This window comes from Prionailurus viverrinus, chromosome C2 (genome assembly GCF_022837055.1).
Source record: "Prionailurus viverrinus isolate Anna chromosome C2, UM_Priviv_1.0, whole genome shotgun sequence".
In the NCBI taxonomy this organism is placed as follows: domain Eukaryota; kingdom Metazoa; phylum Chordata; class Mammalia; order Carnivora; family Felidae; genus Prionailurus; species Prionailurus viverrinus.
Genome location: NC_062569.1, coordinates 153,712,207 through 153,725,443, shown reverse-complemented (window position 1 = coordinate 153,725,443; position 13,237 = coordinate 153,712,207). Strand labels below are relative to the sequence as shown.

The 13,237-nt window shown below is 46.6% G+C and overlaps 1 protein-coding gene across 2 annotated transcripts in view; it reads right to left on the bottom strand.

Annotated features, from left to right (window-relative positions):
• The window catches only part of SH3BGR (SH3 domain binding glutamate rich protein), a 55,040-nt gene extending 46,741 nt beyond the window's left edge, over positions 1 to 8,299 (bottom strand). For both annotated transcript variants that reach the window (XM_047874884.1, XM_047874885.1), the window contains exon 1: positions 8,109 to 8,299. In XM_047874884.1, coding sequence (XP_047730840.1) covers positions 8,109 to 8,153 — 45 coding nt within the window. In that variant the 5' untranslated portion in view covers positions 8,154 to 8,299. The remainder of the gene's footprint in view (positions 1 to 8,108) is intronic.
• Positions 8,300 to 13,237: the final 4,938 nt, after the last annotated feature.

Here is a 13,237-nt window from a genome sequence, read left to right as displayed (position 1 = left end):
TGTACATCCTAGACAGCGAACACGCTGTCGATGATCAGCAAAATAAAGCAAAATAAGTCATTTCTTAAAAATATGAGTAAAATTTTAAATGTTTTCTTTGACACGAAAATACCTAGTATCTTATTATTTTGTTAGTAGGCTCCACCCTGGGCATGGAGCCCCAGGTGGGGCTTGAACTCACAACCCTGAGCTCAAATCAAGAGTCAGACACTTAACCAAATGAGCCACCCAGGTGCCCCTAATATCTCAATTTTTTAAGTTCTCTGCATAGAATGTTGTCTCCTATCAAAACAAGTCATGAAAAACATTTTATTAAAAAAAAAAAGGGATGCCTCGGTGGCTCAGCTGGTTGAGCATCGGACTCTTGATTTTGGCTCAGGTCATGATCCCAGGGTCATGGAGCGAGTCCTTCGTCGGGCTCAGCACTGAGCATGGAGTCTGCTTAAGATTCTGTCTCCTTCCCGGGGCACCTGGGTGGCTCAGTCGGTTAAGCGTCTAACTTCAGTTCAGGTCATGATCTTGTGGTTCATGAGTTCGAGCCCTGTGTCGGGCTCTGTGCTGACAGCTCAGAGCCTGGAGCCTGTTTCAGATTCTGTCTCCGTCTCTCTCTGGCCCTCCCCTGCTTGCACTCTGTGTGTCTCACTCTCAAAAATAAATAAACATAAAAAAAAAAAAGATTCTCTCTCTCTCTCCTTCTGCCCCTCTTCCTTGCTCATGGTCTCTCTCTAAAATATATACACATATTTTATATGTATATATGTACATATTTTATAGGCTCCCCCTTGTTATTCTTGTGTAATTCATTTATCAGTAAAGAGACTAGAATTTGAGAATCCCCAAAAAATGATATAAAAGGCCCATGCCCATCCCTCTTTGGGTCAAACCTAATTCCTTCCAGAGACATGTATACAAAAAATTATTATTATTATTATTATTACTATTATTATTATATTATCATTATTGTTATTTTAAGTAGGCTCCATGCCCAGTATGAAGCCCATCATGGGACTTGAACTCATGACCTTGAGATCGAGACCTGAGCTGAGATCAAGAGTCAGAGGCTTAACCAACTGACCCACCCAGGCGCCCTCCCAAAAATTATTGTTCATTTTTCCCAAAATAAATGAATCCTTCAATGACTTGTGTGTAGAGTATTTCTTTCTTAATATAAGGAAAAAGAAGGCACGTATGGATGCTTAAGCCCGGGAAGCAAATCACCACCCAAATGAAATTCTGTATCATATCATTTTGGTGGTGCTCTGATTGCATATTAATTAAAAATATAACATAAATGAATATAATTTGTAAATTCCTTACAAGTAAATATAAATTATACATAAGATTGTATATATGTTATGTGTATACCCATATATATAAGTGGTCATCACACATTTACTTTTTCATTAACATTTGTTCTACCAACATAACAAAGATAATGGGTCTAAAAGCATGAGATCACTAAATTGAAGGCTGCTGTTAGCTACAATACAACACTTAATCAGAAAGACTCAGTTTGGGGCAAGCATGGACCAAAATAAAAAATAAAAGTCATACAGAAAGGTGTGGGGTGATGGAATTTCCCTCAGGCTCCTGGCACACACATGCTGGTACATTCCTGAGTGTCACATCTATCGGAAGCAAAGGAAAGGCTCCGATTTCTACACCCACGTGTCCTCCCCCAAGGTTGGGCCCTTGGACCTTCTGTTCCTCCGCACAGAAACTGTGCTCCCAACGCCACAGCCTCACAGCTGAATCTCTGAATATGACAAAAATCCCATCAGACCTGATGACAGGTTGTTGGACTAAATTACTATGTTAATTAATCATGTTTCCTATACATACTTTCCAACCTGTCCGTAATTATCCGTGCCACTCTATAAATTGCTTATTCCTTAAGCTATTTCCAGAGATAACTCTGCGGCTTGAAGAGAGGAGACGTCTTCATTTTAGGCAGGTTTGCTTGTAATTAAATAGTCAGAAGGCAACATCCTTCATTCTGTCCAAAGCCCCGTCTTCCTTCCTTCTCAGATACCCTCCCGGCAGCCCGGACCAGCCTGGCCGAGGTCCACGGCCACCTCGCCAACATTATTTCCATCTCTATTAATCATGCGTCAGGACTTGAGGTGAAATACAAGAAGGATTTCATCTTACTCCCTGATTTCTGAATAGATGAAAATCCCCTTCCCCAAGGGTGCCTTGGGGACCCTTGCCCAAGTCCTGACTTGTGTTTCTTCTGTGAGAAGGTCAAAGAGGGCGAGAGAACCAGGGAGGGGAAGACCCGTTATTTCTTGCCAAACAACTGCATGTACAGGAACTTAACGGACTGTTGGGTGCATGATACTGTCTTAAGTGCTATCTCCCAGCCCCTCGCCCCCCCAAAACAGAGAGGAAAAAAATCTGCACCCTGAGTGGGGGCCCTCTCCCCCACAGTCCTCCCTCCTGGTGGATATCTATTCAAGGAGCCCCACCGGACCCTCACAGGCAAAAAGTGCTCACTCTTCTTTACACGGCCTCCCAAGCTGACCCCCGAGAGCCATCAGCTCCCAGGGGGCACCTCCCTTTATGGTCCCCGGGGGAAGGTGCGGGCACGGCACCCAGTGGTTCCCACCACAGACACCCTCCCCTCCCCACCTCCTGCCCCTTCTCTTCCCTCCATGGCACCCTGGCCAGTGCCGGCCCCACAGGCTGCAGCCTCTTTCTAGGTAGCCCCTCTGGAGGACCTGGGGGTCCCTGGGGTCTGGGTCATGTGGAGCCTTTGGGACTTCGCCGAGGCTCAGAGATCTCTGCTTTCCCATCCTGTTTCATTCATTCATAAGAAAGTGTTGTTTTCGGGGCACCTGGGGGGCTCAGTGGGTTAAGCATCTGACTTCGGCTCAGGTCATGATCTCACAGTGTGGGAGTTCAAGCCCCGCATCGGGCTCTGTGCTGACAGCAAAGAGTCTGGAACCTGCCTTGGATTCTGTGTCTCCCTCTCTCTCTGCTCCTCCCCTGCTCACACTCTGTCTCTCTCTCTCTCTGTCTCAAAAATAAACTTTTTTTTAAAATCTTAAAAAAAGAGGGGGGGGAGAGAGAGAGAGGGAGAGAGAGAGAGAGAGAGAGAGAGAGAGAGAGAGAGAGAAAGTGTTGTTTTCCTGAAGTCACCAACCACTGTTGGTTACTGTAATGTGTCAGAGGGATCACTGAGCCACTTGCTTGGCACCTCCCTTTTATTGTCTTGTACAGTTAGGAGCTTTTCCAACTGAGGCCATTGCACTTAGTGAAAAGCACACTGCATTTGGGGGAGGCGACCTTCATTTCCCTCCTGGCTCAGAAGGCTGCTGTCAGCCTCCTGAGGGGATCCACTCTAAGGCTGCAAAATGTTTAAGCGCCACCCCAGCCCCACCCCAGGCTCTGGTGAGAACCAGGGAACACGGTGCGTGGACGAGCATTTTGCACAAGGTGAGAGCCTGCGTGGTCAGGCACCTGGCACGTTGTCACCTCACTGACTCATCCCGATGACCAGGCCAGGCTAAGTCCTCTGATCACCTTTTTTTTTTAATTTTTTTAAAGTTTATTTATTTATTGAGAGACAGAGAGAGCAAGCAGGGGAGGGGCAGAGAGAGAGAGAGAAAGAGAGAGAGAATTCCAAGCAGGCTCTACACTGTCAGCACAGAGCCAGATATGGGGCTTACACTCACAAACCGTGAGATCATAACCTGAGCCGAAACCTAGAGTAAGATGCTTAACTGACTAAGCCACCCAGGCACCGCCCCCCCCCCATCACCATTTTAAAATTACAAAGCTGAATTACCGGTGAATTACTGGTGAATTAAGGAGTTTTCCAAGATTTACACCCAGATCCATCTCATCCAAGAGCCAAGATTTTTCCCCATCATATTTACACTCAGTCAAGACTGGAGAAAGGATCGAGAAAGCCAGGAGCCACCATTACGGTCTGTCCTTAAAGATCAAGGTTCCAGGGCCACCTGCGTGGCTCAGTCAGTTGAGCATCCAACTTTGGCTGAGATCATGCTCTCACAGTTCACAAGTTCGAGCCCCACTTCAGGCTCTGTGCTGACAGCTCACCCTGGAGCCTGCTTCAGATTCTGTGTCTCTGTCTCTCTCTGCCCCTCCCCTGCATGTGCTCTCTCTCTCTCTCTCAAAAATAAATAAGAACATTTTTAAAAATTAAAAACGGGCCACCTGGGTGGCTCAGTCGGTTGAGCGTCCGACTTCGGCTCAGGTCATGATATCATGGTCCATGAGTTCGAGCCCTATGTCAGGCTCTGTGCTGTCAGCTCCCAGCTTGGAGCCTGCTTCAGATTCTGTGTCCATCTCTCTGCCCCTCACCTGCTCATGCCCTCTCTCTCTCTCTCAAATATAAACATACATTTAAAAAAAATTAACGAAAAAAAATTTTTTAAAGATCAAGTTTCCAGGGGCTGTGCAGCTTGCAAACAGTGAGAACCGTCTTCTCTCCCCTTGTCCCCTCAGCCCACTGTGGCAATGGCCTTCAGGAAGACACAGATCTGCTCCTGCTACCAGGGTCTCTTCACCCACATTCCTCTGTAAAGCAGAAAAATATGTGACAGTGCTTTGTGATCAACTGTTCAGAAATATGACACACAGCTGCATATGCATAAGCCCTCATAAAGAGATTGCAATTTGTTTTTTACTTTTTTTTAAATTTTTTGTAACATTATTTTTTTTTTTTTAATTTTTTTCAACGTTTTTTATTTATTTTTGGGACAGAGAGAGACAGAGCATGAACGGGAGAGGGGCAGAGAGAGAGGGAGACACAGAATCGGAAACAGGCTCCAGGCTCCGAGCCATCAGCCCAGAGCCCGACGCGGGGCTTGAACTCACGGACGGCGAGATCGTGACCTGGCTGAAGTCGGACGCTTAACCGACTGCGCCACCCAGGCACCCCTTTAATTTTTTTAACATTTACTCATTTTAGAGACAGAGAGAGACAGAGCATGAATGGGGGAAGGTCAGAGAGAGAGGGAGACACAGAATGTGAAGCAGGCTCCAGGCTCTGAGCTGTCAGCACAGAGCCCGATGCGGGGCTCGAACTCACGGACCGCGAGATCATGACCTGAGCCGAAGTCGGTCGCCCAACCGACTGAGCCACCCAGGCGCCCCTAACATTTTTAAAATTTATTTTTGAGAGACACATAGACAGAGAGTGAACAGGGAAGGGGCAGACAGAGAGGGAGACACAGAATCCCAAGCAGGCTCCAGGCTCTGAGCTGTCAGCACAGAGCCCGATGTGGGGCCTGAACTCACAAACCATGAGATCATGACCTGAGCTGAAGTCTGACGCTTAACCGACTGAGCCATCCAGGTGCCCTGTTACTTTTTCTAAAAAAAAAAATTTTTAATGTTTATTTATTTTTGAGAGACAGAAAGGGAGACAAAGAATCCGAAGCAGGCTCCAGGCTCTGAGCTGTCAGCACAGAGCCGGACGTGGGGCTCAAACTCACGAACCTCAAGATCATGCCCTGAGCCGAAGTCAGATGCTTAACCGACTGAGCCACCCAGGTGCCCCTGTTTTTTCCTTTTTCATTAATTATGTTCATCCAACAGAAATCACATGCCCTCATCAACAAAGTTGCAGGCAAGAACCCATTTTTAAAAGTAAAGAGTGTAGAAATAAGTAGTAAAGGTTTCGCAGAACGACCACCACATACACAGCATCAGTGCTGGCAGTCGCTCTGGGGTTCCCCTGCCAAGAAGCTTCTGGATAAAATCTCCCCCCCCCCCACCCCAGGAAAAATCAGTAGCACTGATACCATGGGAATAATCCGTTCTCATCCTTCAGGATCAGACAAAAATCTTTCCACTTAAGTGTCTTGGGACAATTCTTCTGAAACATCATCATCACACTCACATGTACTAATATTAACTAATAATTACAGCAACTACAATATTGATTAATATTGACTAACATTAGCCAACGATTATAATATATAATATATATGATATAATAGTTATAATTAAATTAAGTAGCCATATGTAATAATTATAAAGTTAACTAATAATTGTAGTATATGTTAAGCACTGACTGAGCATTTGACACCACACAGGGCACTCCATGCCTTCTTTCCTAAATCCTCAAGAGGACGCCAATGAGATGAGTACTATTCTTATCCTCACTTTACAGATAAGGAAATTGAGGCTTAGCAAGGTGAGATAACTTTCCCAAGGTCAAACACTTCCAAGCGCCAACAAAACATTTGCTTAGGGAACCAGCATTAACGTGGCTTTTCCGAGACCCTGGAATGAACGGTGCCCCTCCAGATCCTCGGAGGCTAACTCAGTCATGTGCCCAAACTTCAAGACTGTAAGACATCAAATAATCCTAAGACGTCCACGAGTTTGTTCGCTGTCTCTGGAAGGATGCACAGGGCACAGAACATGAGGAGATTGGCAGGGCCGGGGTAAAAGTTGCCCGCAGTGAGCGTCAACAGCATATTGAGAGCCCACTAAAGCTGTTTCCTTCATTAAAAATCACGTTTTGTCTAGTAATCCACAACTGTGCTCTTTGTGGACCAACTCAAAGTTTCTGAGGTCGTCAACGGCCACAAAAGACTTTGCAGTTTTACAACTGGAACGTTCCCTCCTCTGTTTCTGTTAAAAGATGTTTTGCAGAGATACTAAGCAGTTGCTGATGCGCTGTGCCCACAGGGACACACAGGCTCATCGCTCTTGTTTTCTTCTTGCCCTCTAGAAACTGCGCGAACTTTCAGGGCTGTGGGTGGGGGCGTTGAAGAGCCAGCATTGGGGCTGTTCCCGGCCAGTGGCTGGCCTAGGGTATCATCCTGGCTGAGTGAAATCCAAGCAGCAAGATGGCCCAGGAACCAGATATAAAAGGAAACTGCCCCCTTGCTGGTGTCCAACCGTCAGCTTTCTGCCCGTAGCCCCCTAAATGTTCAAATGCTCATGGAACTTTCACTCTCAAGACTGATAGACACCTCAGGCTCAAGCCTAAAAGCAAAGCGTGAATCACTGCCAAGGACAAATGGCTCCCCGTGTTACCCCTGTAACTTCAGGCAGGTCTCTCCTGCACAGAATGAAGGCTGGAACGGGAGGGGTGACTCTAAGCCTGGTCCCAGGGAAATCAGACAGTGTTAGGGGGGTCAGCTCTTCGTACCTATTTTTGGTCTGTTTGAATTCCTAGAGCATTTAAAACTGTCGCCTTAGAGATATTTGCTCCTGTCACTGTGACATCATTTTCCTCAAATAATACTCTTACACATGCTAACTTTACACTTTCGGTTTGGTCACATCGCACGCGCAGGTACAGATGACCCTTGAACAACACAAGTTTAAACCGCACCAGTCCACCTATAGGTGGATTCTTTTTCTTATAAATACAGAAAGCCCTATAAATATATTTTCTCTTCCTTATGATTTTTTTAATAACTTTTTCTTTTCTTTAGCTTACTTATTGTAAGGATACAGTATATATTACATATAACATATGAAACCATGTGTTAACCGACTGTTTATGTTGTCAGTAAGCCTTGTGGTCCACAGGAGGCCATTAGTAAAGTTTTGGGGAGTCAAAAGTTATACAGGGATTTTCCACTGCGCGGGTGTCCGTGCCCCTAACCCCTGCATTGTTCAAGGGTCAACTGTAATTACACCCAGGAGTCATTTTAGGAATGGGGTTCAGCACACCCTCCAAATGGGGTTCAGCACACCCACCAAATATCATTTGTCTGCAACTTTAGTCTTAAGTCTTACAGAATGATTGGCAGAAATGCGCCACCAATAAATAAATAAATAAATAAATAGCCCCTGATTCTATAATCTATGCGACACAACACGACACAAATCACATGTTAAAAATTGTAGCATCAAACACGCCCCCTTCCTGGAATCCCCTTTCACACCCAGCTCGCCTGGATCACTCACTTTACACATTCCTCCAACACGGTTAAAACGAACGCAGAAAGCAAAGGCGCGCGGGCTTACTGCAGGGCCCCGGCTTACTCACACACTCCTCCAAAAAGAAACTTAAGGCCAACGCTGGGCCGGACCCGCTGCTTCTACTCCCCAGTCTGAGCTCCTCTGAAAATACGATAAGGAAGAAAGCCCCACGAGTTCCATCAGACACCTACCGCTATGGACCCAGAAGATGTGGCAACAAACACTTTGATAACCATTTTGACAGTCGGAAAGAGGGCTCCCCCCAACACACACCCCCGGGAGGGGACGCGGCGCTAGCCCGGCCGAGCAGGCAGCAGGTGCCAGGTGCGAGCTGGCGGCCGCCCAGCGCGGTCTGAGCCCCGGCGCCTCCCGCCGCAACTTAAGCTCTGCGCCTGCCCGGCGCGGCGCCGGCGTCGTGGGCTTCCCCGCCATTGGCCCCGGAGCGGTGGGCCTCTGCCAGGCAAATACGTGATTGGTCGATAAAAGCAGCCACTGACTTTGAACGCCCGACAACAGCCCCTAAAAGGCAAGGCTGCGCCGCGCACCAATCAGACGGCGGCGCGCAGACAGAGGCCGGCGGGCGGGCGGGAGGGCGGAGGGAGGTGGGCGCGGGTGGCGGCGCGGGGCGCTGGAAAAGCCCAGAAGATGCCAGCTCCGTCCCCGCGGACGCCGTGTTCGCGAGGCTTTTGGCAAACGAACAGCGAGGGGCCTTGAAATAAACAGAGGCTTCCCGACTTTCGAGTTTCCCGGCCGATTAAAACACTTCGGCCAACTCTCCAATAGATTCCTTTATGCGTGGCCCGTTGACAGTTTTCTCCCTTTACCACCTGTTCCTCCTAAAGAACAGAGGCTGACAGGCCGCAGACGGGTAAGGTTTCACTGATATCCCAGACGAGGCAGGGCGACGGAGGCGGGCTGTCAGTACGGATGAGTTCAACAAGCAAATTGTCTGAACTATTGCAGAGGCGTTGGGAGAAAATAAATGTTTGTCGCAGTCTCTGTCCATCTGATTTATGCACACCATTTGAATGGTGTTAAAAGTTAGAGGACTTAAAACTCTAGTAAAAAGCCCAAATGCTACTGCCCAATGTTTATCATGCGTTTCAAAATCAAGATCAAGGACACAGGAGACAAAAAGCATCAGTCTTATTTACTCCTTTTAGATAACGGAGTCTCTCTTTCCTTTCTCTTTTTTTTTTTTTTTTTTTGGTTTTTGGTTTTTTGTTTTTTGTTTTCTCTTAAATCCCTGCTACCTCTGGAGGAAGTGTTACTGGCATACTGGAGCAGGGAGGGATCTGTGGGCCTTCTCTACCCGCCCCCTTTTCCAGAGTCCCAGGGGCCTGGAGGTCTAGTCCCACCCCCTTGGATAGGTGCCTTTGATGAAAAAGGTCGCCCCATCCCTGTAATGGAGATCAAACTCATTTACATCAGAATGAGTGATTTAAACCACTACCTTTTAACTCAGAGCTTCACTTCTCAAAGTTTACTTCCCAAATTAGGCCCTTGGTAAAGATGCTTACTGGTTCCCCAAATTTAAGTCATTAGCATTGTAAATTTTATTTTTCAATTTTTAAGTTTATTTATTTTGAGAGAGAGTTGGGGGGGGGGGGAACAGAGAGAGAGGGAGAGAGAGAATTCCAAGCAGATTCTGCACTATCAGCACAGAGCCTGATGCTGGGCTCAAACTCACAAACCGTGAGATCATGACTTGAGCCAAACAGTTGGAAGCTCAACGGCCTGAGCCACCAGGCGCCCCTGTAAATTTTATTTTAAAGGCCACCTAAGATTATAAATCATTTTTGCTCCTCTTCTTTTCTGTATTTTCAAAATTACAAAGGATTTACCATTTTTGTCATCAAAGTATTCTTTCAACACTTTAGTCTCAACATCTACCACATGAGCATGCTACTTTTTTCCTAAATACAAGAGATTAATAAGCTATACATATTTCTTAATGTGTCTGTAAATTAGTAACATAAACTACAGCTGGACTCTCAGGTGCTGTACAGAATATACATCTGCTGATCATATAGGGCAACACTGCCTCTGACAATGACATTCCCCCTCCATCCATGCGCCCTAGGGAGAAATAAATACCCTACCTGAAATAAGAGCTAACAGTTTTTAGGTGTTTGCCTCGTTCCACATCTGTGCTAAGCGTTTTGCATAGACCACTTCCTTAATCTGCGCAACACTAGCACTGGATTCTGCTACTTTCCCTCCTCAAGGATGAAGACCGAGGGGCACCTGGGTGGTTCAGTCAGCATCCGACTTTGGCTCAGGTCATGATCTTGTGGTTCATGGGTTCGAGCCCCGCGTTGGGCTCTGTGCTGACAGCTCAGAGGCTGGAGCCTGCTTCGGATTCTGTGTCTCCCTCTCTCTCTGCCCCTCCCCAGCTCGCTCGCTTGCTCTCTCTCTGTCTCAAAAATAAATAAACAGTAAAAAATTTTCTTAAGAAAAGGATGAAGACTGAGAACTGGGGATGATAGAACAGGAAATGGTACGTCCAAGACGCAAACCCAACCCATCTGTCTCTGCACCACATCAGAGAAACGCCTGATACACTACCCTCAAACTCCTAGTGCCCTCTCCTTGCACTATGAATTATCCTTTTAATAATGAATTGATAGGGGTGCCTGGGTGGCTCGGTCAGTTAAGCGTCCAACTTCAGCTAAGGTCACAATCTCACGGTTCGTAGGTTTGAGCCCCACTGTCAGAGCAGAGCCAGATGCAAGCCTCCAATTCATGAACTGTGAGATATGCCCTGTGCTGACATCACCCAACTGAGCCACCCAGGCACACCCCCCCCAAGTGATAAAGCTCAACAAGGGGTGCCTGGGTGGCTCAGTTGGTTAAGTGTCCAGCTGTTGATTTCAGGTCAGGTCATGATCTCACAGTTCATGGGATCAAGCCACGAGTCTGGCTCTGTGCTGACAGCACATATCCTGCTTGGGATTCTCTCTCCCTCTCTCTCTGCTCCTCCCTACTCAAGTGCCACTTGTACTCTCTGTCTCTCTCTCTCTAAAAAATAAATAAAAACATTAAAAATATTTTTAATAGGGGCGCCTGGGTGGCGCAGTCGGTTAAGCGTCCGACTTCAGCCAGGTCACGATCTCGCGGTCCGGGAGTTCGAGCCCCGCGTCGGGCTCTGGGCTGATGCCTCGGAGCCTGGAGCCTGTTTCCGATTCTGTGTCTCCCTCTCTCTCTGCCCCTCCCCCGTTCATGCTCTGTCTCTCTCTGTCCCAAAAATAAATAAACGTTGGGAAAAAAAATTTAAAAATATTTTTAATAAAAAAAATAAAGCTCAACAAATCTCTGATTTAGAAAATCCACTTCAGCAATAAGCTGTATGCTCCAGTGAAGAGGTAGAAGGCTAATCATTTCATATCCCAAGTCCTTGATACTAAGTGAAATGACAGCAATTATAGATGTGACCTCATTTTTTAAAAGAATGTTCTTCAGCTTCATTGAGGTGTAATTGACAGATAAAATTGTAAGATATGTAAAGTGTACAATGTACACATACATAATGAAAGACTGATTTCATCTAATTTTTTTTTTTTCAACGTTTATTTTATTTTTTTTTTTTTTTTTTGGGACAGAGAGAGACAGAGCATGAACGGGGGAGGGGCAGAGAGAGAGGGAGACACAGAATCGGAAACAGGCTCCAGGCTCCGAGCCATCAGCCCAGAGCCTGACGCGGGGCTCGAACTCACGGACCGTGAGATCGTGACCTGGCTGAAGTCGGATGCTTAACCGACTGCGCCACCCAGGCGCCCCTCATCTAATTTTTTTTTAATGTTTATATATTTTTGACAGAGAGAGAAAGAGTGTGAGCTGGAAAAGGGCAGAAAGAGGGGGAGACACAGAATCTGAAGCAGGCTCCAGGCTCTGAGCTGTCAGTACAGAGCTCAACGCGGAGCTTGAACTCATGAACTGTGAGATCATGACCTGAGCCGAAGTCGAATGCTTAGCCGACTGAGCCACCCAGGTGCCCCTGTAAAGGCATATTTGATGTAGAATGACAGCGGTGACTACCAGAGTAACCGCTCAGAAGTGAGTTGAATAGTGTCCCCCCAAAATTCACATTCACCCTAAACTTCAGAATGTGACCTTATTTGGAAACAGGATCTTAGCAGATGAAGTTGGTTGAGGAGCTTGAGATGAAATCATCCCCGATTTAGGGTGAGCCCTAACCCCAGTAACTGATGTCCCTACAAAAAGAGGAGAGACACGCCGAGAGAAAAAAAAAAAAAAAAAAAAAAACACCTTGTAAAAGCAAGGGTAGAGATCGGAGTAGTACTGTCACAAGCCAAGGAACACCAGGAGCCAAAAGAGGCAAGGAAGGATTCTCCCCAAGAGCTTTCGGAGAGAGCATGGCTCTGTCGGCACTTTGATTTCAGACTTCCCGCCTGTACAACTGTGGTTGTTTTAAGCCACCGGGTCTCTGGTGATGTGTTACAGCAGACTTAGTAAACTAATACAGACAAGTAAGGGCGTACGTCAATATGTATCGGAATTACTAAAAGGCATTTCTTCAGCTTGGCACTGCCCCGGGGTCTCTCCCCTTCCATAACACAGGTGGACACAGATGTAAAGGCAGAAACAAAGGCTATAGACTGAGACCAGCTAGCAAAGAAAAGGAGAGACCCTTCAGATGGGAAAGGAAGTTCTGAGGAACCTCCATCTTTCAGGTTCCTCCAGTCCTGAGTACCGGCATTGGGAGGGTCATGTAATAATAAACTGCCACTTTTTTTTTTTTTTGCTGTCGCGGCAGCACCAGCAGCCATAAAGCAGGCATCTTTCCATGAATGTCAAGTCTAGGGTGACACTTGTCTGATGCGGGTCCTCCTGGAGGTGCTTGCTGCCCGACTCAGCGCCAACAAAAACTGCCACCACCCACCTTATAGGAATAACTCGCCACCGAAGGTTGTAGAAACGCAGTCCACCAACATTAAGAGTGGGCACTCTAACAGCACAAGAAGGAAGGGTGGTGACGTGAAGGGGAAGCCTTGCCCCCCACCCACCCCTAAAACACTAGATGTAAACAGTGTCAGTGTAGAAATGCCCTCTGCCCCTATTACTTAAAATCCAAATGCAAAAACCATAAAGGGAAGATGTGATAAAGCTGACTCTACACAAATATCAAAATACATTGCAAACAAAATTTAAAAGCAAGTGACAAACTGGAGGAAATATTTATAACATATACCACAGACCAAGTTTTCGCATGCCAGACCTGAGCTTCACAGAACATCAAAAGTTCTACAAAGATGAACACAAGTGAAAAATGGGCAAAGGGCAGGAAAAGGCAAATCAC